The following is a 26837-nucleotide window of genomic DNA, read 5'->3' as shown; positions in this document are numbered from 1 at the left end:
TCTTTTTATTTTATTTTAATGCAGCTACCAATCCCTGAATTACAGAGCACCTTATAATACTGCATGATTGTCTTGTGAACTCTTGTAAAAACACGTTCATGCAAACTTTGTACCGTAAGTGCACTTTTCAGTTGCCCTGCAGGAGTCTAAGCTCTCAGTGTGCCGCAGCAGTGATATGACACCGGGGGGAATGGGTGGCTGCCGGTGTTTTAACAGGGATGACCAACTCACTTCTCTCCTGTATGGTGGTAGTGCTTATCAGCCAGCACCATGCCCAGAGCACCGCTTCCACTTCACAGGGCCACCAACACCTCGACTGCCACTGGATGTTTACACTGATCCCTTCATAGAGGACTCCCTTGGGCTCCTGTCTCTGTTTGTGTGTTTTTGTGTGTGTGCGCACAACTCCCCTGGGCCACAACACAGCTTGTCTGCATTGAGCCTCGTGGAGACACAATGCCGAGTCTGTTCCTCCAGACCACAGTCGCACACTGCGTGCCAGGGGACGAGCGATGAAAGAGTGGACAAGGACAAGTGTTCATTCAGGCCTGAAACACCTTGAACGCTATAAAGCAATAGATCAAACATAATGGCTGCATTTATTAATTAAGATATTCTAAAACAGGTCTGCAGGTTTTTTAATGAACACCTCCGACACGAAGACTTGCATAGTGCCTTGAAATATGATTATGATCATAGAGAATCTTTAGGGGGAGATAAGAGGTCAACAGTAAATACCACACAGAACTGTACATCATCTGAAAGCTGGGGACCTGAAGATTAATGTGAGATCCAGTTCAGTACCGTTTGCCAAGTTGTTATAGTCCTAAATCTGTAAGAAACATTATCTTTTTTCTGCATTAAGACACCAAGACCTTGAAGAATACCATTGAAGAATGTCATGCTGTGATTTTTCTGAACCAAAAATGTTTTTGTTTTTTTTTATGCATGAAAGATTACTTTTTTGCCTTTCAGTAACTGTGTTCACATTTGTATATTGTTATTATGTGTACATTTGTACACATAATGTCATTTTGCCCTATTCAGTCCATTCTTTTTTCATTATCTCTTTGCTGATCCTGTCCCAGTATCAGCCATAACCACACATAATGTCAAAACAAAAAAATCAAAAGGTATATTCCCGCTGGCTTTTAACATACCATTCATCACAAAACTTTACCAGTGAAAATGTAAACAAAGGCCCCTCTGGTCTGGATGCTGTGAATAGTTTTGTGTGATTTTTGGGAGGAATGTGACTTGCTGATGGTCTTGTTGGCTTATGTAGGTCATATATAAGGGCATCAGTATTAAATTCTGTCCAGTTAAAGCCATGAAGTCTGTCAACGCCATCATGTTATTATGACGCAGTGGTGGCAAACTACTGCAAAATGTATGACGGTGACACACTGCAGTTGATTTAGGGCCATTATAAGCCACCCAGAGAGCCGATGGAGAGAGGGCAGAAAAGAGTAGCAGCATCTTGTGACAAGTGCCGGAGAGTACTGGCCCACTTTGAGCACTGAATTCAACTGAATTTAAGTTTGATTCATTAGAGACACAACGAAATAGCATATATTTACTCTTATTTACTCCAAAAACACTGTCTTTATGGATTTTGCTTTTGTAAGAAGAAAAAAAAATATGCAGCTACAGCTGCAAATGCACAGGTCAGTGTTGGCTCCACCAGCCCTGTTAGCAGTGATACCCTATGATTTTAGGAATGTGAAGAAAAAAAAGTACATGATGCAATTACTATGATCTATTCATCAAAAATATAATGACAGGGGATCTAAAAGACTTCTAAAAAGGCAAATTTTGCCAAAAGGGGTTTTAGGTCATCTTTTAGCATCATCCACAAAGCCAGGCTGAATATATGGTCACATTGTGAGTAGTGTTTACTCTTATACACACTGACACATGCTTTTGAGTCTAAATAGCACTCAGTGGCACTTAGCTAAGCACTGTGCAGTCAATACATAGCAGCCAATATTCAAAACATTCACTTTTTTTTTTTTCTGGAAAAAAATGTGCCAAAAAGTCTTTCATTAGTCATCCAGCGAAAGAAAGAAACACAAGGAGCAATTTGAAGCCTCAGCTGGCCACTCTGTCACTTGTTTCTGGCCCTGACATTAACCAGCAGGAAGTGGCCGAGACAGCCCTATCATTTTCTCCGCTGGCACATTAATTAGTATGTGACTCATGCAAATGGATCAGGACCCATCACAAATATGTACTTTCACAACTGTACCACATTTATATGTTTTTTTATGACACATATTGTAGGTGTGTGTCATAGCACACACATCTGCAGGTTACACCAGGATTTCTTTCACTTACTCATTAAAGCTGGGAACGTATTTTAACAATTACTGCAATGTGAAAAGACACCTCAAACATAACAACTTTTTTCACACCAGTTCCATCAAAAAAGAGTTAGTCTTGTTAATTTAAGTCACAGCTTGTAGTGAGGAGAAATGCTAAATTTGGATGAGATGTTGGATGAGGAGGCGAGGGCAATATGGGATGTTAGTTCTGCAGAGCTGAAGTTGTGTGAACTTTGTAAGCATGAGGTGAACTGCAGGTGAGCTGAAAACCTGATGCCCTGAATTTTAAAATAATACACTTTTTATTTTTTACTGTTTTCATGCCATCTTTAACCAGGAAGAGTGCTTTATTTTATGATTTCTCCTGATATTGGATGTAGTCAATGTAGCCACAAAAGCAGAAGCAACTGGAAATAGCAGGCAAAGTGATTTGACGTGTTTGTATGAGCGCACGGTTTTGTGTCAGTTTGTATGTCAGGAAAACAAGACAAAGAGAATCAGAGTGAGTCCTCTGGGCACAACACAGCTCGTCAGAACTGAGAAAAGTGGAGTGACACTGCCAGAGCTCCTCCAGTCACAAAAATTGTGGGCCAGAGAATGGCCAAGTTTAGAGTGAACAGGGTGAAATATTAATCCAGAAGAAGCACATCTGCACAATGCAGGTTTGTGCTGCAGCATTTGAAGCACAAGTGCCCGACACAGATGACAGCAGAGGCTGAAAGACTGCTGTGCAAAACACAATGGGAGCATCACTGCAGAGTGAAGGCACCATTTTCTGTTATATTAGACTCGAAAATACTCAGATATAGAAATGTTGACAAAGTTGACACAGTACACTTTCCTCTGGGAGAACCTTAACGCACTATTGCACAATAGTTTTTTGTTACTTTATACAATCATCCTGTACTTATTAATCTCTGAAGAAGGCAGCAAAACATGTTGAAGAATTATTGTCTATTAAATTCGTGCTGACATGATGTCAAAAAGGAATTCTTTCACACTTTCAATAGCGGTTTTCTCTCAATTGTGAAGCAAATCTTAAGCAAACTTTTGAAAGGTAGCAAAAAGAAATTCAATTAACTGGTTTGGTGAGATTAAACCAAAATAGTTTCAACAGAAGATGGTCCAATAAATGAGGCATGGCTGTAATCCACCAGAAATGGAGTAGTAGAAGTAGAGGTTACAAATGAAACAAAGGGGCTTTCTCAGGTTGCTTATTTTATGTCTCCTCCCTCCTCTATCCTTGCTGCTATGCATAAGTCTTTTACCTGTGGCCCCGCCCCCTTACTGGACATCGGTTATTGATTGGACGCCGCAGTTGATTGGACTGATTTTATACATCGCAGCATCGCTGTAGTTTCATACCGAAGTGAAGACAGATAACAGATTAAACTTAAGTGTGTCATTCACAAGTTTTATATTTTATTTATCTTCTGATTCGCCATCTAGTAAAAAATCTGTTTTATTGTGGGTCTGAACACCAAAAAGACCACTAACATCTTTCTACATTTATAATAAATGAAAAGAAAAAAAGTTTTAGAAGTTTTATTTCCTTTCATGATCTGTTATTTCCCCCTCTCAGATTTATAACGGATACTATTCAAGTAAAAAAAACAAGTATGAGAGTCTGTGGATCAAGAAGAAACACTTTTACATCATTTGTCATTTTCATTCAGTCCCATGTGAGGTTGATCATTCCTGAGTGTGGGGTTTGATATGAGTTACATCATTTACGCTAAACTAATAAAACACGACTGGAAGCTGATCCAGCTGTGACCTGCTGCCGCCGTCATTCGAAGCGGACGTTGCTTCACGTAACGCTTCGGAGGAAAGGACTTCTCATTTCTCTCAAAACTTTTCCTCTCTCCTCGATTCGTTTCCCTGCGTCTCTCCATGCATCCCCCGAAGGGGCGGAACTAAGACACAAGGTAACAATGCAAGTGAGGGAAACAAGGATGCAAATTAGAGAACTGAGAAAAGCCCAAGTTGTCTTAGACACCTTAATCATGTAACTCTGGTGGACTCTTGGTGCCCCATGTTTGTAAAAAAACAAAACAAAACATGCACACACAGCAAAAGTGCCCTCTTGGATGTGATAGTTAAAACATGATAGTTTCATTCATAGTTACTTGTTTTTAATTTAACTTGTGAATTTTTATATACAGTATATAATTGTATATAAAAGTAATATTTAATGCCTGGTACAACTAAAGATATATTTATTTGGACACATATAATAACAACAAAAATAGCTCATAAGAGTTTCATTTAAGAGCTGATATCTAGACATTTTCCATGGTTTTCTTGATAATAACCACAATCATCATCAAGAAAACCATGGAAAATGTCTAGATGTCAGCTCTTAAATTAAACTCTTTTGAGCTATTTCTGTTGTTACCATTATATTTTATCAAAACAATGTATCTTTAGTTGTACCAGGCATTAAATAAACAAGAAAGCAAGGAGAAAACAAGGGGTCTAATATTTCTGTAGGTAGAGGCCCTGTATAAGCCCTTTGGGGTTTGTTGCACCTTCTTTTGTTGTTATTTCTTTATATTTTATTTTTGTCTTATAATTGTACAAAATAAAAAAACTTCAAACTCCATGATAAAGTGCCATCTAAGGCACCCTTCCAGTGGAGGAAACAAGATGCAGTGCACTAATGAAAAACATGGAGAAAACATGGTGCAGGCCCCACACACATCTCTTCTCTTCTTCTGTTAGCAACTATGACCCAAAAACGGTGACGTGCATGGATTAATTTTTTTGTAACGACCCTGAGTACAGGATGAGTCACATTTAAAACGGGTTTACGTGGTTTTACCAGAAGAGAAAAGAGGGATTTAGATGTAAAAATACTGATGATATAAATTTTTCTGACATACATTTTTGCATATATGAAGTGATAATTAAGGACACATAAAAATGGGAAAATGTTATTTTCATTTTAAGCAGACTTTAAGAAGAACAGAGCATCTAATAGCAATTAGATCTAGTTCAGAATCACCATATTAATAGTCTAAATGCAGTGAACTCAAAGTATTTTAAAAGAAAAACATTTTTTAGTTCAATTTCTACTTAATTAAAAATAAATAAGGCAATCTTTAGCGTTCATAATTGAATTTGTTTGTTTGCAGGCTTATCTATTTGTATGAAGATGAATTGTACTGACGGCCCCTTGATATTACATTAACAAAAGGCCGCCTTTAATGAGGTTTGATCCACCTACTGAAACTAAGTTCTCTATACAATGAGGAGAAATTCAGCAGCACTACAGAATGAGATCAGTTCATCTATAGTAAATAAGATGCATCCTTCATTTATCAAACCACTGGCATACGGAGCAGCGATTAATCCAAATTCACAGGAAAGCAGAATGAGTCAGAGAAAGTTGTTAAATTAGTTCCCAATTTAATCTTATCCAGGATTTTTAATCTTTTAGCACAAGGGATAGTTGCATCACCTTCTGTGCCTAATTAATGAGTATTTCAGTCTCTACTGGAAATTATACTCCGTAACTAAACTCTAAAGGAAATTGGAAGGAAAAAAGCCTTCAGCTTTATAAAGTTTAAACATTTGACATTTGCTCGTATCTGAGACAGAGGATAATTACTTTGTCTCACGTGTTTGAAATCATCATGGGCACATTTGTTAAATTCACCAATTGCTGCAATAACACTGCCTATTTAAAGATCCTCAGTGGAGTTCTTGAGCACTAGTTTTATTATGGAGCAATATTTTCATGAGCAGGTTCTATATGTTCTATATGCAGGGCTTGAAGACCTCCGGCACAGTGCCGGAAATCCGGCTCGGGTTTTTTTGGGGCGTTTTTTTAATCATGTTTAAAAAAAAAAAAAAAAACACCAAAAACCCTTTAGATCTGGATATGACCGGGGAGGGCAGCATTACGGTGGATAGCGTATAGCCTGCCGGAGAAGAAGGCGGCTCATCGGCGAGCGTGCTTTAGACCCAAGTCATTACTATTTCTCAAGAAAGTGACTGGAGACAAATCCAGCTCGTTAAGAAGAGCCGCCGTTAGCGGCAGTTAGCTCTGTAGCAGTACAATGTGTATGTGCTGCTGCTGCAGGAGGTGTTCACTTAGCGATCTGTTTGTTTACAACAAGCACCGGACACTCCGGTGCACAGTTAGCGCGTACCATTAATTCATGATCACTATGTTTATGATCAGCGGAGACACTTTGCATAATAATTAGCCATGCTGCTTTGTTTATGATCATTTGCTGTGCACAGTACGCGACGGCGAAAACCAAACGTCACCTCCTGAGTCTCTAAATCGCTCTGGAGGCTAACTTGTTGTGGAGACACGCAGAGTGAGTTGACATTTGAGAGGGTGTGGCCTGAGACATTCCCGGCGGTTGTCGAAACACGGCTATACGGTCCGTGCGTGCGCTCTCCCACACGTCAACCTTACTGGGAACTTCCACCGGGCGCGGAACGGCTCCGCCGCGGGTTTGCTCCATCTTCTGCCCGGCGTCAGTTCCCACCGGGCGCCTAACGGCAGCGTAGCGAGCCAGCCGTATACACGCGAGATAACGAGAACACGCGATAATCCTGAACGTACGGGAGACTGCGAGATCCCGTGATAAACTGTGTATAAGGTAAACAACAACAACAACAACAAACAGCTTACTTTGCTTCTCCGACGTGGAAGATCTGTTGATCTGACCATCTATCCTTATAGAAAGAATATGTTATGTCATAAATGATTGTATGCTGTTCCACTTCAACAATCCGACTCTTGTCGTCCATGTCTCCGACCCTCTGAGACCCTTTGATTGATTGATTGATTGATTGATTGATTGATTGATTGCTGATCAGCGCCAAGACATAATGTTGATGTGAAGTTGTTTTAGGCTGCATGAAAGTGTATTGTTTTATTTTGAAAGGAGCAAAATTTCTGACAGGATTCTGTATTTTCATCTCGTTAACAAGAATGTCAGTATTTGTTTTGGTAAACACCCCCGCCCCCCTATGCATAAAAAAATTCAGGCACAGGATTTTTTTCTGCTTCAAGCCCTGTATATGTATGTAGTCCATGTGCAGAAGGAAGCAAACAGCATAAATGTTAGAATAGTTTGTAACCAATTAATACCACCCAACTACAAATATAAGGCTCTGTCAAAATGACAAGAAGTAGGCGGCAACCTACTTGATAGTCGAGACGCAAGGCCTTGTGGGAACTCAAACTGTGAACTTAACTTTGATAACAGGTAAATGAGTTACCTCTGACCTTAGGTCATGTATGAAGGTAGGAAGATAAGGCCGCATTGAGTCTTGCAGGAGAGCCAATGCTGAAAATAAAAAGTCATAAATCGAGCAGTGTATGGGGCTTTGTTTTATTGTGAAAGAGCCATTCGGGATTGTGCGGCATATGGAATACGAATGTGCTAATAAAACCTGCTGAACAGAGCATTGAGTGCTTCGTGTTTGGCCTGCTCACCAATTAACTGAGTCCAATCCACAAAATTGCGGTACGGAGCAGATCAAATACGTCATTGTACATACACGTACTGTTTGCGGTTATTTAAAAAAAGGCTACCGTTTCGTTGGCTTTAGGCTACAAACCCACTGATCTAGGATGAGGGCATCCTGGTAAGGCATTATAAAAGACAGTTTAAAAAGTAAATAAATGTACGTAAATGCCAGAAGCGAATTAGTTACATAGGTGACGTGACTACAGGAAATTACATAGTTACGTTACGTTTTTAATCAAGTTGAATTCTGCACTGCCTGTCCTATATCCCCAGTAAAATGTCTAATCGGCACTGGATTCATTTCAGAACCACGATGTGTTTGAAAAACATATACACTGCCTCTCTACTGCTCACACACTTGCTAAGTGGCCATTACAACATTATTATACAAACATAATGTGTACACACGTGGATTGCACTTAAACTCAACCATAGCCCTTTATTTACACAGCAGTAAGTAGCAGTAGTAGTGGTATTATAATATTATACATGTTGTTTTCTTCATCTGCTCAGATACACTTTGCCCTTTGACCATCTACTTCCAGCGCTCATCTGACCCAACATCTTCAATAGAGATGACCTTATCCATCTCAATGATCTGCACCTTTACTCCTGTTATCATTTACATAATGTGTTCAGAAACTACCAATGTATATGGAAACAGATAAAGAAGGCAATGTTTTAAAAGTATTATTGCAGCGCCAAAAGGTGCACCTACATGAAGAAGTCCACAATTGCCACTAATGTTAAAACTTAGTATGGAGACCTGCATGCAACTGGCAAATTAAAGTGTTATTTTCGTCTAGGAAAAAAATTTGTATCATATTCTTTCTAATGATTTTTGCAGCCGAGGCTTAAAAAGCTACTCGGTCATATAACGGCAAAATGAATGGTGTTACATAGGTGTTTAAGGCTAATGTGGAGCGCACAAAATGATAACAAGGACATTCATTTTTAGAGTCACTAAATCATGATTAAAAAGCAGCTGTTTAGCTGAGTCATTAAATTAAATGACATTGAAGAGGAGAAACTTAGTGTCACATTTCAAAGCCAACAGGCATTAACATCACTCGGAAAGGAGACATGAACATTCAAGGGTTTTTTTTTTTCCAATTGCAGTCCATAAATTGAAGTAAAAATGTCCCAGATTTCAGACTAGTTAGTGTCAATTTCCTACCAGAAACAGAAGACACCAACTGTGGTAAACTCAAGTTCACCCTGTCTGTTAATCACCATCTCTCAGCTATTCTCATTTTGCTCCGGTTGTCTTTCACATGGTGTTTAATGTAATTCTCTCTAATGCTTTTTTGCATCTTTTTTAAATAATTTATGAACACAAAGAGCTAACCAGTGGGTGATATCTACTTATGTTCATCTTCACAACATTCACACTTTTCTTGACCCGTAATCATTTCAGTCTATTTTTCTCTTTCTCTAACTCTGACAGAAAAGAAACAGAGCCATATCTGTAGACATATGTGGACACACAAACTTGCGTCTTTCTACCAACCAGTGTACACAAACTGCCACACACACGCATGCAAACCCCTGAGCAGATCAAGGCTTATCCACCCACAGTGGTGATAGCGCCACAGGATGATGAAGGCTTGGATCCAAAGTACCAGCTTATATCTGCAGATCAATGGCTGACCTCCCAACCAGCCACAACCAGACTGACCAACACTACACAGCTTAAAGCCCAGCCAAAGGCACAGCTCCAAGCTGCATGCTGAATATTATATCAGTCTAATGATTCTCCCCAGAAGCCCAGCCTCTGTCAGCTTGTCAGTACGTTTTTTTTTTTTTCTGTTAGTCTCTCTAGGTCTTTGTCACTGCCTTTCTTTTTGTTGTCACTGCCTCGAAGTCTGTATTTCTGCCGGAGTCTATGATGGGAAGGCGACCTGCTCTGGGAATGAAAGAAAAACACATAAAAGAGCAATATTTTTGGAGGAGCAGAAGGTGAATTTTAACATTCTGTAACGTAACTATCATTTTCCAAAAGCGGAGAAAGTGCTTTGAAATATATGAAACCAGGAATGAGACTGCCGTGGTGAGAAAATATGGAGAGTTTCCTTCAGGCGTTGTGATGCTTTAAACCGCTTTGGCCAAAGGCGTTACTTTGGTCAGCCAAGCACAGGCTGCAAAAACTGTCTCACAATCTGACTGGCTTCAGAAAACAGAGATATGATGAAACACAGGTGATCACAAATGCAAAAACATGTTTGATCTCATTTTACAAACAACAAGACAAGAGATAATGGCTATTATTATTAGTCAAATGTGATTGATGAGTCATATTTTTTTCTATCTGTGTGATTATCTGTTAGCTGAATTTATTAATATATTGGTCCTGGTGCATATAAAAAGTGATTACATTTTTCATACTGGCTAGGCAGCTCTAACAAAAGGATTCAAACACTTTGTACAACATGCTTTGTGCTAGAAGAGAACATGACATTAAGTACAGTCTTTAGTTAGCTAATGTTAGCAAACACTAGCTAATTAGCTAGCTACATCAAGAGTAGCCTATTGTTAGATCACCAACATCAGCCAGGTTTGCTTCTTCCTTATTTTTGCGGAAATGGTAAAGAGATTTGGATAGAGACAGACCAGGGAATTGTCTGATGCTAATCTTATAGGCTAGATACTGTAGCAGCCAGCTAAATGGAGCCATGTTTGTTTTTGTACACTAATCCAACCTAACAACAGTAACTACTACAACTATAACTTATTTAAATCATTTCAGATTTTTTAAGGATGTCTACAATGTTTCATTATGTGATTGTTTAAAATTGATTTTTTTGGACCCCAGGAAGACTATCTTATCCCATTTTGGTGACAGCTAATTGGAATCCTTTTTACAATAAACAATATGCAACAGTATCTAAGGGGGGCAGACTGGTCAGTTGTTAGCATGCTAACACTCAAAAGTAAGACGGTGATAATGGTAAACACAAGCCCCCAGGAAGAGTGCTGGTCTTTGATGGCAATTGGACACAGTACAAAGTGGTCGCACGACAATTTCAGGGTCCGTCATTTGATGCAAGCAGTGTTGCCAACTCATTTCCAATTCAGGTAGCTGACACTAGCTGCAAAAGTCGCTAACAGTCCGGAAAATGACATAATGCATTATTTGCACATTTATGACTCCAATTGCTTGTAAGAGACGTTTTGTCCCATTCTGCTTTGCGGTTGTCCATTCTGTGTCATGTTTATGCTTGTTTCTTGTTATTATACTGTTGTTCTGATACAAATTCACCGTAGTTGTCATATCTATGTACGGTTTGTTTGTATAGATCGGGAATTTTATGTGTTTAATGTTTGTACCGTGACTTTAAATAGGGGCTGAGTTAATCGTATGTCCTGTTGTCAACACTATTTGAGTCAGTTTTATTGGCATTTAATTTCCTACCTAATAAACGGCAGGAAAAAAGCATCTCTGGGTTTTCTTTAAAAGAGCAAACTCAACAGAGTATTACATTCTTGCCTTTACCCGATGGCCTGAAAAGGTCGCTGAATTTGTTGCTACCTTCTTTTTAATAAATAAAGTCACTTGCAAAATCACTCATTTCACGATCATAATTTGATCAATTCTGTCCGATAAAATTTAGCAGGCCTAGAACAGCTGTTGGATAAAATAATGTTGTTCACATTGAAATTAGCAAAGTGCTAAACCAGGAATAGCCAGTTTGGCCGGCAGGTGTTTGTGCACATGTTCCCGCCTTCAACATTGTATCCAGTTCTCTTCATACATCCATGGGTAAAATTATACCTTTTCAACATATATTAGCTATTGTTATCATGAGCATCTTAGCATGCTGATGTTAGCACTTAGCTCAAAAATAGCTCTACCTAATCACAACCACACATCACAGAAAGCAAGGCTTTTAGTCCTGTTCTATTGTTCTATTATTCTGCTTTGCAGTAATGTAATAGCGGTGTTTAATGATCTTCACCTTTAAAACACATTCATGTAGGCTAGTATAGTGCTTCACTATTATGAGCAAGAAAGAGAAAGCAGAAAAATGCACTAAGAAGAAAAATCTCCTCAGTCAACAGGCACAGAGGTAACAGGCTTGCACAGATAACACCCGGCCAACTGCACAAACAGATACTTGCTAATTTAGAGACATGGCTCCTTTTGATTTTTTTTTTTTTTTCAGCCAAGGCGAGGCATCAATTGTAGTTTAAACAGCTAGTGTTTTGATGCCATCTAGGAAGGCGCTGTCTTTTAATGACACACCACTGAAATCGAGATTACATTTTATAGATCAAATTTGAAATTTTGTAAATGAAGCCTGAAGCCGAGGCACAGTTCACGTGGATTGAGTCATTATTCAAGCAAAGTTTGGAACCATATTGCAGACAACAAATGTTTTCACTTTGAGTTAACAACTGCTGGTTGCATACCTTTCGTTTTTTTCTTCTCCTACATTCACTCTCTGACTCCTTGTTTTTTCATTTCTTTGACTGTTTCAATCTTTGTGCATCTCTCTAACCCATCTGTGGGTGAAACAATTTCTTAAGAGGTAGAGCATTTTGTCTGTCTTGGCGGCTGACTGTTAGTTTCTAAAACAGGCTCCCGATGTATGACAACCACAGCATTTCATCATTTCTCCCTCTCTTTATTCCTTTGCCTCAAGACTACATTAAAATATGCATGACTTTGAGTTTGTGTTGTAGCTGTCAAGTCTGTGGGATCAAACTAATCAAAGTAAATCCTTATGAGAAACATCCAGGATAAACAAGTGATTAGAAGGCCAAGCTTGTGATTGTCTGGGGGAGAGAGGGAGAGTGAGAGACACCCACAGTTAGCCAGCAGAGCTTATTCTGCCAGGACTGCTTCACTACCTAATCCACCCTGTTTGTCAACCCCTCCAGCCCTACATATATCATCTTCAACTCAGATTGCAGGAGCTGGAGTTAACAGTGTTGCAGAAGTTGGAGTGGAAGTGTTGCCTGGAGATGTTAACAACAGCGTGATAAGTAAAGGATTTGCTGCAGTTGTTAAAAAAAAAAAAAAATCCCTCACGACAATCTCCTCTTTTTTTGGTGCCCCAGTAGATTTCTGTTTAAATGTTGAGTGCAGTCCTTAAAATAGACAGCTCTTACGCATCTCCGAGAAAAACTCTCAGTTGCAGTCCAGACTGTTTGGGTCAAGGTTTTTAGATGTCATTGCTGATATGCAATCATAGTCTGCACAGTGCATTCAGAACATAATGGCTGTAATGGTAGTCAAGTCAAGTGAAGTTTATTTTTATAGGCCAAAATCATACAGTTGAGCCAGAGGGCTTTTAAATCTGTACAGCATACACCACAATATACTGTTAATGGTAGTAGTCGAGAAGACATTAGGAGCTATCATTTTGTGCTTGTTATTTGAGTTTTAACACATTTCGCTGTGTCTTGATTTATCCATCACTTATCACGATGTTCAAAGTGGTTACCTTTAATGTGTAACAGCATGCAGAAATACACAGTGATAGCTGGAAGCACAAACTAGCATCATTCGAGGTTCATCTATTTTCATTCTACAACATAGGGTTGCACAACGAAATGGCACAACAAAATGCATGTTATAGTTCCTTCATGCTTCACAATATTGGACATGTCCAACAGCTTTTTAAAATGGCTGATTTTTTTCCCATCACTTTTTAAAAGCACAATATCTTTAAAAAGTTTTGGTCGTACCAAGAAATGGAAGAAATAGGAATACTTTGAGACAAGTTTATTTGCAGAATGAGAAACCATGTAATGCATAGTAAATATAGAAGGACAAATGTGCATGACCTAAAATGAAAAAACATTGTGCATAATCATAAGGCATATTAAAAAACATACACGTCACACTGACGGGTACTAATATGTCTGTGCTTATATCGGTGGATACCATTAGTGGACTGACAAAACGCTGATCTCACTCTGATCTCATTCCCCCAATTACATTGCCTTAAATTGCATAAGTTGAAGACAACTTTAAAAAAGCATTTTCATCTGAGCACTTGTGTCCCAACCAGTTTTCAACACAAAGTGACGCTCTCGCTGCAGAAGACAAAGCAGAACAAAACTATTTTTTATGGTTGAGTACAGAGGATGAGTTGAGGAGTCTTACAGCCGGAGGAAAGAAGCTGTTCAGTAGTTTGGTGGTACGGCAGTAGATACTTCTGTATCACTTGCCAGATGGCAGCAAGGTGAACAGGCTGTTGCTGAGGTGGGTATTGTTTTTCATACCCTTTGGGCTCTACGCAGGCACCTAACCGATATCACTGTTGTTCAGTAGATGGGTACCAATGATGTTCTGTGGTGGTTTTAATCACCTGCTGCAGAGCCCTCCTGTCCAAAGTTATCCACAAACAATACCTATGTATAATGTTTCCAGTCAGGTTGCTTCATGTTGCTCCTCTGTTAAAGTTGACTTGGCTTTGGAATTTTGCTTTCTTAAATTTCCTTAAGAAATACAGCCATTTCTGAGCTTTCTTAACCATGATAGCAAAGAAGATGTTTTTTACCAACAAAGACCTGGAGCATCCGAACAAAATAAATAAATTGTTTTTTAACTCAAAAAGTTAAAACCCAAAAACTAGCAGGTTTTCCTTGACCTGAAGTGTGTGTGTGTGTGTGTGTGTGTGTGTGTGTGTGTGTGTGTGTGTGTGTGTGTGTGTGTGTGAATGTGGGTATGTAATTATCTACAGTTAGGAAAGAGAGGATGTGATAATATTCAACATTTTCCTTTCATTGATAGTTGGTCCATGCTTATTTTTTGGATAGAAATAAATATCTGTAATAACAGAACAAAGTCTTGCAGGTAATTAATGCAATTCACCATCTTGCTACTACTGTTTCATTTTGTGCCTTGAGCAACGATCTCTATTGATGACACAACGGTTCTGCTGAAATCTGGTGAAAAAGCCGGCTAATTTGGTGGACCAGGGGTATCTGATACTGTTTTCCATTGACCTAAACCAGGCATGTCCCAACTATTACATAAAGGGCCATGTTGCTGCAGGTTTTCCTTCCAAACAAGCAGAAGCACAACAGACACAACTCATTTAATCAACTGATCTCAGTGTTCAAACTGCTGATCAGTCATATCAGGTGTGCTCTTGATTGGTTGAAACAAAAAACTGCCATCACCACTCTGCAAGACTGTTGATTTACCTCCCGATTTGAGTTTTCATCATTGTTTGCAATGCGGCTGATGATGGGAGTGTCTAACGCAAACTTTACAACAGAGTTCTCTACATGCCTGGGGTTGCAGTCGTGGGTGTACAGCGTGAACAGGAGGGGGCTGAGCACACATCCCTGGAGGTCTTCATGGCTTAAAAGTCACTTCTCAACACCTCCTGTACTAAGTTTTGCTCATGTATTGACAAGCAAAGTGTCAGTCAACTTCCAGGCTCACCTTTCTCCCGACTTTTGTTTTCAATGTAGTTTAGTTCAATGATAACTTTGAATTTAAGAACAAGATTCATAGCAATATGTGTAGCTACCAGACTGTAGTTTAGAAAGTAAAATAATTCTTTTTCTATGATGATGCGAAGCTCAAATTTTTACTAATCATGACTCAAAGTGCTTTTATGTACTGGTCCAGAGGCTGAATTTTGGCTTTTAAAAGTAATGCAGAAACTTCCTGAAAACATTAAGAATTCCACAACTGATATGAAAGAGGTTTAAGATCTTTGGAATTTTTTGATATTTTATTCTGGGTTATACATAGCCTGAATCAAGTGAAAGAGTTACTCAGGCTTGCTTTTTGATGTGATTTGGGATACTTTTTCTAAGACTCCCTTTGTCTGAGTCATGTTTTTCCCTTCTGCTGGTGATTCAGCACGCAGATTAATAATGAGACAATGGAGAACAACTCTGCGTACAACACAAAGGAGATAATTTTATATGAACAAAACTGCTCATCTTAATTAGAAATCAATACTTACACACTTGAAATGGCAGAAATATTTTCAGAAATTAGATTTTTGCAAGAATAACTAATCTGTTCTAAATGTTATCAGTCTATTAAATGGCCATTATTAGTTGTCATCAGGAGCATAGTTTTGAGGTGCTATGGTTCTTCTCTACCTGCTTATTTGCTTAGTAGGCCAGTATCATCTATTGGCAAGCTGGATCACAAAAAACAGGTTCAAAATGTCAAGGTAATTATGACAGAAGCAAGGAGGAAGTCAGGCGATGGAGTATAAAGAGGGACAAAGTCCACATTAGGAGGAGACTGAATTGGATGGACGAGTCAAACAAACACATGACTGGTGTTTGTGTCCTATGTGAAACTAAAAGTCAACATGCTGACTTAGGTAAGGTTGCTTAACTTTACTTGCGTAACCTCCATGACGTACACTGTAATAAATTATTTTGTAGTCATTTCATTTTACTTAATATATTTGATAAAATGTGTTAAATATAAATGCGTCCTTGATTTTGAGGCAATTGTTTAAGTAACTTTAATATAAAAATGTTTGAGATGGAATCTACTTATTTTGATCACATTAAATATAATCTTTGTGTGTATGTGATTCTAAATCAAGAGAATTTTGAATGAATCCAACATAATAGAATTAGTCCGTTTTTAATTGACAGGCATTTCCTGTTAAGTTGTTATTAACTGAACTTGTAACGTGATTTAATGAATAATATTGCGTGCAATCTGTTGCCTAAATTTTAGTAGCTAGTAGCTATTTATCTTTTTTTACAGTGTAATACAGCCAAACAACCACATAGTTTCACTGCCTTAACCTAACCAAGTAATTTTGTTTCAATTCATAACATTAACCATATGTTCTTAACTGTGTCTTTTTGTTATAACAAATTATAACCGCCATTTAATCAGCTGATAACATCAAAAATGGGTGAATACCTTAACTTTACAGTTTCAGTTCCAGTAATGCATGTCTCTGGCCATTCTGTTTGTTTTATCAGATATTAATAATGTTAGAGGTATGAATCTCCTCAGTATGGCAGTCACTTTCTTTGATTAATGTAGTCTTAAAGTACCATAAAACAATGTAAAAAATGTTAGTATTACTGATTGCTAGGTGTATGTGTATAAAGATTAAACGATACATATCCAAAAGCTGATACAAGAGCCAGAAATGTTGCTGCATTGATGCAAAAAACAAATCAAATCCCAGGAAAATTCATCTTTGATTCAGTGTACCAAATCACTCCACAATGATTTGTATTGTCTTTATGTATATAATGGCAGACTATGTATATTGGTACAAGTTGAAATATCTGAGAAGGGGTGAAACACTTCCCTACGGTCCCCACCACATATTTTACTTACTTACTCAGTACTCCTATCACTAGACCAGATATGGAGCACCAGTCTCTTGGGAGGACCCTGCTGCAGCTCCCTTCATCCCCTCTGCTGCCCTTATAAAAAGCCTGCAAGACTTTCCCAAGTTCAAAGCAGCTAGAGAGAAAAAACCGAAGCACCCTCTGACCCCGTCGATACTCAAAGTCTCGGAGGCATGTGTCACTCTGAATAGTACGGCGCATTCGTACGACCCGCTGCCAAGCTGTGGGATCACAAAATTCCCTTGGGGACTTGTAGCATTTTCCAAAGGCAGATGGACAGAGCAAGAGCAAAGAAAAAATGAAGACAGGCAGCAGGGAAGTGGCAGAGCAATACATTCTGGGCTTCCAATGTCCAATAAATTCATCAGTTTAGACACAAACTCAAGAGGAGAAAAGTGATGGAAAATCATTATAGTAGAAAATACAAGGATTCAAATTACTTGCTGCGGGCAGCTGGTGATTGCTTTGTGGTGGCAGGGCCCAATAGAGAGTAGTATCTAAATAGTGAACGGTCTCCCCGGGCTGCAAATGACTAATTACTTATTAATGAGTAAATGAGGAAAGTCTGTGCCTTCAAAGTAAACACTGGTGAGCAGGCCAACTGAGGAAACAGAAAGAGGGAGATGGGTAAAGAAGGGCAACGCACTCCGAGAGAGAATTTACTTTTAATTTAAGGTCTGCCGGATATTTAAACATAAAAACAAAGACGTTTTTGTTTGCTAATGTTTCAGCCAAAAGAGGAGGAACATGTCAAACTGAGGCAAAGCAAGAGTATGACAAAAAAAGGAGAGAGCGTGTACAAAAAGAGAGAAAGAGAAAGGTTAAACAACACAAGGAGCGAAGAGAGACCAAGACAGAGTGGCAGATAAAATACAAGGAAAAGTACAGATAAGTACAGAAATGGAAATGGAAAAGAGACATACCTATCTCGGGTGACCTTTACCGAGAGCTGATTCACAGAGGAGTGCAGTCGAGATAAGGCTAATACACTGAGGGAAAACATCTTTATTCCAACCTTTTCTCCTGCTGATATTTCAGCAAACAATGGGCAATAACAAACAGCCAAAGCACACGACCTGTAAGCCTGAACTGTGTTAAAGATCAGAATCAGCTGACAAAAAGCACTGCATCATGTCTGACCGGCCTCAGCTAAATCCACTGCTTTATTTATAGCCCCCTACACCGAACCTGCCTCCTTCACATGCTAAATCTCTGAATAATAAAGCAACTTTTGGGCTGGCACAGCATGAAGAATGCCATACTTATACCTTCGTACTCTCAGATATTTGAAATTAATTTGCATTCATCAGCAACACCGCCCCCAGGGGGATCTGTGGGAATATGTCGGATTGTTTAGTCAAAATTACAATACAGCTGGGGCAATTTATCTTTTGAAAAGCCTGTTAATTTGTTCAGGAGGAAATGGTGTTTTCATTTGCATGTTGAATAAGGAGTAGCTGGAGAACCCTTTCCCAACCTGTTACACCACTCTCTCCATGGCTAATGAGGCAGGGAGCAGGGAATTACTGATTCCAGCGGGAGCCCTTAGCATGACAAACACACCATGACTTTACAGTTGGCTCTGGGCTGGTCCATGCAATGTATGTGTGTGTGAGTGTCAGCATGTCTGTGCACACATATGACTGTGTATGTGCATATTCATGACTCTGTGTGTGCACAAATGTCGTTGTGTTTTTCCAGCGGCGAGGGTTAACAACCTGCAATTACATTCAAAATAATTAGATTAGTTTGGATTAGAGCAAATACAGCCAATTACACAATAAAGTGAGAGAGAGAATTGCCAATAAAATAGCTCTTTGGTTAGGTGTGCTGATTTTGCTGTGCAATTAAGGTAGATGCTGGTCAGCTGTGGGTTTGTATGATAACCGGAGGATGGACTGAGATGTCATCTCTCATATGTGTTACGCTACATGAAGGAACATAAATCTCATATGCTGCTAATTTCCTAAGAAGGTCCATGATTAGTCAAGACTATTTTCATTCTTGACGGTTGATGGAAGCTAATGAAAAGCAAAGCAGCTCTAAGTGAAGCCAGACAGATTTGATCAGTTTTGGGAGCTGAAAAAGCCAAACTTCACAAATATCAACTGTCTCATAAGAAGGATGCCAATATTTAAAGTTTAAGAGACATTTAGTGGATATGTTTGCATGATTTTTCTTTGTTCTACCACTGTACAATGTGGAATAGGGCTGGGCAATATATCAGTCTAAAAAATATATTGATATATTGTTAAAATTATATGGAATTAGTCCATATCACATATATGGATATAGTTCAATTTTTTTCTTTCTTTATTTAAAAATCCTGCCCTTACTAGGGTCTGTCATATGTAGTTCTTTTGTAATGTTCGTTATTCTTTTCTCATAAATATATTTATTTCAGAAAAAGATTGGCCTATTTTATTTCATAGGCTATTTAATTTTAAAATATTTTTTTATTTAAATGTGCACTTTATGGAGCTTTAATTTTTTTTTTTTTTTAAAGGTAGTCCTGTTATACAATATTTATGTTCACTTAAATGGTTTCAATAAAACTACTTTGGCTTTGACTTTGACTGAACATTTGCTCCCACTTTGTGATAAAATATGTATCGTATATCGAGATTCAGCCTAAATATGTTGGGATATGACTTTTGGTCCATATCGCCCAGCCCTAATGTGGAATAAAGATGAAAAAACATACAATCAACATTACCAGTTATGCAGACAAGCACGCTATTTGCCATATTAAAAGCAAATGCAGAGGCTGTAGCAGGCTCCGTTTTAACACCATAGCCTTATCATATGACACAAGAAGATCTAAGGAATCCTTTGGTACCAACCGTTTCATGATATCTTGTAGAAAGATAATTATGATTATCTTGGAGAAAGTGGCATAGTCATTTTCTGAGTCTTCGTTTGACCTCTGACCTTAAGATATCTGAATGAAAATGGGTTCTGTTGGTACCCATCAGTCTCTCTTGTACAGACACGCACACTTTATGCTAATCTAATGCAATTTTGGGCAATGCAATGTATGCAGTATTATGCAAATTAATTATTTCCGACTATTCTATATAGCAAAACAATATTTATCACAGATTTAGAACTAGAAAAAGTTGATACACTTTGCTGAGCTGCATCTCAAATGAATCTTCAGTTTCCCAGCTTGCAGTGGATGTACACCACTTCTATGATGCACTAACTTTCATTTGCTGTCTCCCCCTATAGATCCCCTGCTCCTTAGCTGAAACCTTGCACTGGTTTCTGTATAAAATCACTGCTTTGCGTCAGACAGCTTGTAACCTTTCTGCATAGCATTTAAACACTGAGACATCAGACTGAGGTCTACATTATTAACCACTCTCACACTAAAGATGAATGGGTAATCCAACTGAATCTAAAGATATGTGTACATACCAGCCTGCTGATTGTTTACAGTGCTCTCAATTGAACGAACAAAGCAGGCTAATGACTTGTGACGCAAATTGATATGTCATGATTTTGAAGTGGGATGAATATCAGCCCTTGGAAATATGCTTCACATAATCAGTCCAAAGAAATCTCTTCTTTTCTCTTCCCGTGTTGCCACAGAACACTAGCCGTGATAGTTTGCCTTGACATCGTGGAACAGCAAAGAAAATAAAAGTGAGGCATGGCTCGTCTCACTTTAGCTTTCGCTGAGTTTTGTAGAAAGAGATAATGAGCTTAAAAAATTCAAGGTGTTGGCGCAGGCAAATGCAAGTAATCCTGTATGCCAATTAATCGAATTGTAAAAAAAAAAATGCATTTAGAGGATTATACACCTCATTATTTTCCCAAAGTCCTTAAAAATGTTACAGTCCTATCAAAAAGTGCAGAGTAGAATTTTGAAAAGAGAAAATCTACTTATTCCATCTGACAGCAGCGCATGTAGGGATAAAGGCTGTCCAGAGAGATTTCACTATTCTTTTGTCACAAGTTAGACTGTGGTGGAGGAGAGAGGGGGAGGAAAGATAATGGGGAGGAGAAGAGAGTACATAAATAGTTAATGACGTCTCAGCCGCTGGGAGAAACTCACCAGAGCTACTTGTAAAGTAAACTGTCCATAAACACACCCACGCCAGTGAATAGGCAAACACTGGCCGACAGTATGCAAACACATGCGCCGTCCAACATATCAAGCCAAGTGTTGGACAAAGATCCACACAGAAACACACTGCAGCCCTCCCTGCAGCGATCAGAATTCACACATGAGGATATCAAGTGCTTAAAGGGTATTTTAAAGAAAAGTTTTTTTTCTATTATCAGGAAATCCAACAACTGAGAGAATAAGAAGTTGAATAGGGGTACAGGTTTAACCCCGTAACATAAAAGCAACGCACAACAAAGCTGACGCAAGATTAGTCATCAGCACTTGGATGTTCAATTACAGAGTTTGGTAAGCTGGCAGTCAAGTACTGAAAAGTAGTCTGTGATTTTTCAAACACTTTGAGGTCTAATCTTTTGGTTGCTAATGAGGTATTTTGGTTGAATTTTAAGTCTGCGCTATCCCAACGGAAAACATAAAAAAGATGAACTTCTGAACGATCGGGGGTGCAACACTGGTGCAAAACGGCACTAAAAGAAAAAATACCGCCTTTAAAGTTCCCATTTACACACATGCTGACAAATGTGATAAACACACACTGCGAGCACTAATACTTCATGGGAGTTCATCATCACTGGAGTGAGAGGAAAAGCAATGAGGCTTTTTGGCAGATTTCCTGCTCACCCAGGGTTGACAAATTGCCAGGGCTCTCTGTCACAGCTCCACTTTGAGGCTGCTAACTGTTTCATCTGCCATGATTTAGATCTCAGGCATAAAAGTAGCCCGGCGGAATGCATATTCCTTACACCTTAATTTGCATCACACAACATGGAGCAATTACAGTCACTTTGAATGGTAATTTGTATGAGACAAAGCTCAATGAATCAATAACTACTTTGTTGTTGTTGTGTGGAATCACCCTGGATACAAATTTCCTCAGACAGGCAATTTTGAAGGTGAGTACATGAAAACAATCTTCATAAATAGCACAAGGGCGTAATTAAGGTGTTATCCAGTCAAAACATCCCCTCCAGACTGTCAAAGATGCAGTTCGGAAGGTGTTAAGCACCACAATATATCTCTAATTTCACTCAAAAATGACTTGGAAAGTTACAATAAACGCAAACAAAGCTTCTCTGTGAAACTCATAATCAATTGCAATTAAAGAGAATGACATTTTATCTTTAGCAGCCAGTAAATCTCTTCTAAAGTGAAGCCTATAGCTACATGTGTTTGTTAGGGGATAAAAGATGATCATTTTGTGCAAGTAAGATAGTGATACAAACAAGAACTTTATTATGTGACAATCATACTTAAAAAATAATCCCTTGACTGTAAGTAGAAGAAATGCTACCATAACGTTTAGGTTCCAGCTTTTTACTGAACCTGTTCAAACCCTATTATGTTCCAAACACAAAATAATAATTTAATGGTGGATTTCTGAATAACCAAATGATTCAAATAATTATATTATGGTTATACTTCAATGGACAGAGAATCTGAATGCGATAAACCAGCATTAATATAATTGGCAATTGTCTTAAGATACCTTTCTTTTTCAACAAAAAAAGAGTTTGTCCAGTTTGGCTTTTCATTCATATCAATGAATATAGTGATGATTTGAAAGACACTGCTTATATACAAACGTATATATACATTTAATTATTATTTAACGAAATCTCCAGAAAACAGTATACGTTCAAAGTCTCCTGATTGTACATTGTACATAATGTAAAGGATGCATAATAAGTTGATTGTATATTAGAAAATCCAACAATAGAAATAAATAAAAACAGTATTTTCTTGTTCATTTCCCTATTTCCATTATTAAGATTGCCTAGACAGATATTTTTTTTTAAATCCTGAGTTAAAGCTGTCTTTAAAGTGAATAATGTACATGTATAAGGAATAAAAAATATATAATATTTACTTAAAACACAGAATTAAACAAGAATGAATTTTAACTATACGATTATTAAATTAACGGAAAAAAAAAAGCTTCGTCCTTGCCTAACAGTCTGAAACACTTCACAAAAAAGGGGTGTGTGGCTCTAATACAGTCCACTTTAGATGATGTTTAACAATGTAATTGGTTTAAAGAGTCAGATAATTATAGATCTTGACATCCCAGAAAATGTATTTTCATTGGAATGAATGGGGGATCTAAACACGTTAAATTCAAAATCACTGAAGTAGCTTGTGCTTCCACTTTCCTGAAAAACCTTGAAACGAATACAGAGAGCTTCCAAGTTGGTCCACAGCCAATACTTGCCATTAGTCAAGCTCTTTCTTTCTCACTCAAACAATGTTATTTCACAAAAACGTCTGCCAGATTAAATTAACATTTTCTCGTCAAAGGCAAAGCAGGAAAATGATCAGAGAGTGTTTGTGCGGTGCTAGGTAACTGACTACATCATGGAACTCTTGGTCACCATGGTCTTGTTTTTTCCTGATGAGTAGAGAAATGACCCAAATAAACAAACTGTAACTGATGCTGGGCCGTTGACTAGCGGTGTCATGGCAACGTTGTCTGTGGACTGGAGTCTGGGGTGGCAAATCAAAAGCTTATCATACACACAATATTCTAATCTGTAATGCCAGAGATTAATCCCTGATGTTGCCAACTTCAGATTATTTATGATTAAACAAGCTTTTAAAAGTCATGTTTACAAACCTCAACAGTAGTATTCAAAATAAAGACGTCTCTGTCCGTCTATATTTATATATAGTCATGGAAAAAAATTATTAGACCACACTTGTTTTCTTCAATTTCTTGTTCATTTTCCATGGTTTTCTTGATAATGATTTTGGTTATTATCAAGAAAGATATCGGCTCAGATTAAACTCTTATGGGCTATTTTTGTTTTAATCATTATATTTGTCCAAAAAATTTAACTTTAGTTGTACCAGGCATTAAAATGAACAAGAAATTGAAGAAAACAATCGTCTAATATTTTTTTTCTATGACTGTTTATAGATATATGACCTCAAACTTGAGAGGTAATATAGCTGAAGGAAATTCAGTGTCCATTGCGAGTTCATGAGATCTACGGCACATATTTATTAGTACTTTGTTCTATACACAGAGAAGGAACCCCAATCACTATAACACCACTGAATGGCAATCTGGATACAACTTATCATCATTGCTACATTACAGTCTAGAAAAAAAAAAACGAAAGAGAGCCCAGAGATGGCAACGTTATTGCAATCTCAAACATTTCAAGCTTTTGTTCCAGGAAATAGCCCGGTCCCACATAACTAGCCATTAGCAAATTACCTGTACACTCTTGCTAGGGGATGCATCTATGTCAGTGTATTGCTTAGGATTCACAGTGTCAAGTGTGAAGTGGTTTGGGTGAGCAATTACGGAGGAAAGTGTGTACAGCAATAGCAGAGTTCGGCGCGTCCCAAAGATGCATGTTTTGAGCAGGCACTGCACTCGTGATGTAGTAAATACACAATAGGACTCTAACTGTGTTGCCTACAAACTGTGATCTATGTGTTTTAGAAACTGAAAGGCTGTACTAGATTAGTTATAGACTGCATGATTCATTTCCAGTGTATGACTCAGACAAACAATGACTAAGAATTTCCTCCTGTTGTGTGCCTCAGCACAATTTTTACACATAAGTGACAGATGGGTGTACTGTAAATGTTGTGCATTGTCAGAAATGTGGTTGTGGAGAGTTATCTATCCCTGCTGCTTCCTTCAAAAACTCTGCCTTCTTTTTCACTGCTTGTATTCCCAATGAAGTCAGTTTAAATGAGTTTGGAGAATGAAAGAACATTAGTAGAGCAGCACAGAAAACAGGCTGTTCTCCCAGGAGGGAGCTGACTCACCTGAGGGTGAAGATTGGCACTGAAGACAGCGTGGACAGAGCCAGAAATGTCGAAACTGTTTCTCTCTGTCGGATGGGTTTGGACGGCGCCATGACTACGAAATTATTGTCCAGCTTCAGCTCCGACAGCGGCTGAAACAGCCTGACGCTCCCAATGCGCTGCATAGGTGTATGCCCCGCGAAATAGCCCATCGGCCGCTGCTGGTCTGGGCGAACTGAGCTGCCCTTTCGTGAATCCTCTGAGCTGCAGTCTCCGCTGTCCGTGGTTTGAACCATGTAGTAGAGCTCCACAGGAGTGCCCTGGGCCTGTTCGGAGACTCTCTGTCTGCCCGGCCTGACGGTGGGCAGGCTGAACCAGCTGGCGAGGGGCTCCAGCTCAGCAACACATAACCCCAGTTCACCTTTTAGCCTGCATGTCCCGCGCACCTCTTGAGTCTCATGGAAAGCGAACATCCGGACGCAGGGCAGCTTGTGGATGGCGCTGTAATCATCCCAGTCCCTTCCGCCGATGTAGAACAACACTTGAACTTTCGGCCAACTGGGGTGAATCCTCTCGCTGATGATGTAGGTGTGGACCTTCCAGTTGAACGTAAAGAGAGGCGATGACGCTGCTGACGTTGGCACTGATGATGTTGAGGTGAAGGAGGGGCTGTTAAAAGGCCCCGGCAGCGTCTGTAGCAGCTCCAGAGGGACGGGCTGCTGGACGGACAGCGGCCCGTAGCTGGCGTTGATGGAGGGCATCTGCCGGGCCTGGTGGATGAAGAAGGACTCAGTGCGAGCCTGCAGGCTGGAGTTCCTCATCAAGTCCTGGTTCGCCTCTTGTAGGAAAAACGCTGACTCGGCATTGAGGATCTGGTAGCTGACAGGCAGATAGATCGGCGTGGGGCCGTACCGCTGCAGGCCCTCCAGGATCACCTTGCTTTCCACCACTGAAACACAAAAAAGTGACAAACAAAGCGATTATTATTTATCTGTTAACCTTTCTTTCAACAACTGCGGCAAAAACACCAGAAGTAATCCACTTTTGGTCATGCATCACGGTACTTATATCTGTATGATGAAGATTCATTGTCTAAACCCTGTCAACGAAAACCCGAGCCGGGCGTGAAATCAAACAGCAGAATGAGGAAAAATTGGAGGAAATAACTCACAACCCGGATACCAACCACTTCACATTTAACATAACATTTGCATGCATGCCTGCAACCTGAGGCAATCATATCTACAGTCGGTTTCTAGCGGTGAATGTTAAATGGTTTGTCAGAGACATTTCCATATGGTATCACCTTCATGAGCCGCTGCTCTTATTTAAAAGAATTTGTTAGACTCAATTCAAAACACTTGCGTCTTTCTGAGTCACTGGCTTATCAGTCTTGTCCACGTTCCCTCCAGCTCTCGATCCTTTTCATTACCACGATCTGCTTTTCTCTCTCTTGCTCAATTTGTCCTTCTTTTTCATTTTTTTCTTTCTTCTTATGACTTCATCTCCTGTCTCCTGTCTCCTTCCTGAATCCTAAAATCACCTCTCATGCTTCAATGCTGTCAAGTATGGAAAGTTGGCATCAAATGTCTAGTCAGATTTTTAAGCTCAATTCCATACCCTGTAGAATAATTCCCAATAGTTTTTGAGTATATCCCAGTGGAAGAATGATGGAATCATAGACAATTTGCTGATGTTTGTCCTTCAATGCAATCCACAAATAAAAAGGTAGAAGCTCCTCACATCTGTAAAACATTAAAACAAATCGCTGATGACTGGGAGACAGCTTGAGGAAGATCTTGGAGAACAATCATGCTT

At 39.0% G+C, this 26837-nt stretch overlaps 1 protein-coding gene across 1 annotated transcript in view; it reads right to left on the bottom strand.

The window, feature by feature from the left end:
* Window positions 1–26837, bottom strand: part of si:dkey-112m2.1 (transmembrane protein 132C) — a 196321-nt gene that overhangs the window by 108077 nt on the left and 61407 nt on the right. Inside the window, exon 3 of the mRNA XM_059358067.1 lies at window positions 25041–25968. Within this exon, the coding sequence (XP_059214050.1) occupies window positions 25041–25968 (928 nt within the window). The remainder of the gene's footprint in view (window positions 1–25040; window positions 25969–26837) is intronic.

Source organism: Centropristis striata, chromosome 19 (assembly GCF_030273125.1).
Source record: "Centropristis striata isolate RG_2023a ecotype Rhode Island chromosome 19, C.striata_1.0, whole genome shotgun sequence".
Classification (NCBI taxonomy): Eukaryota; Metazoa; Chordata; class Actinopteri; order Perciformes; family Serranidae; genus Centropristis; species Centropristis striata.
This window is presented reverse-complemented; position numbering and strand designations above follow the sequence as displayed.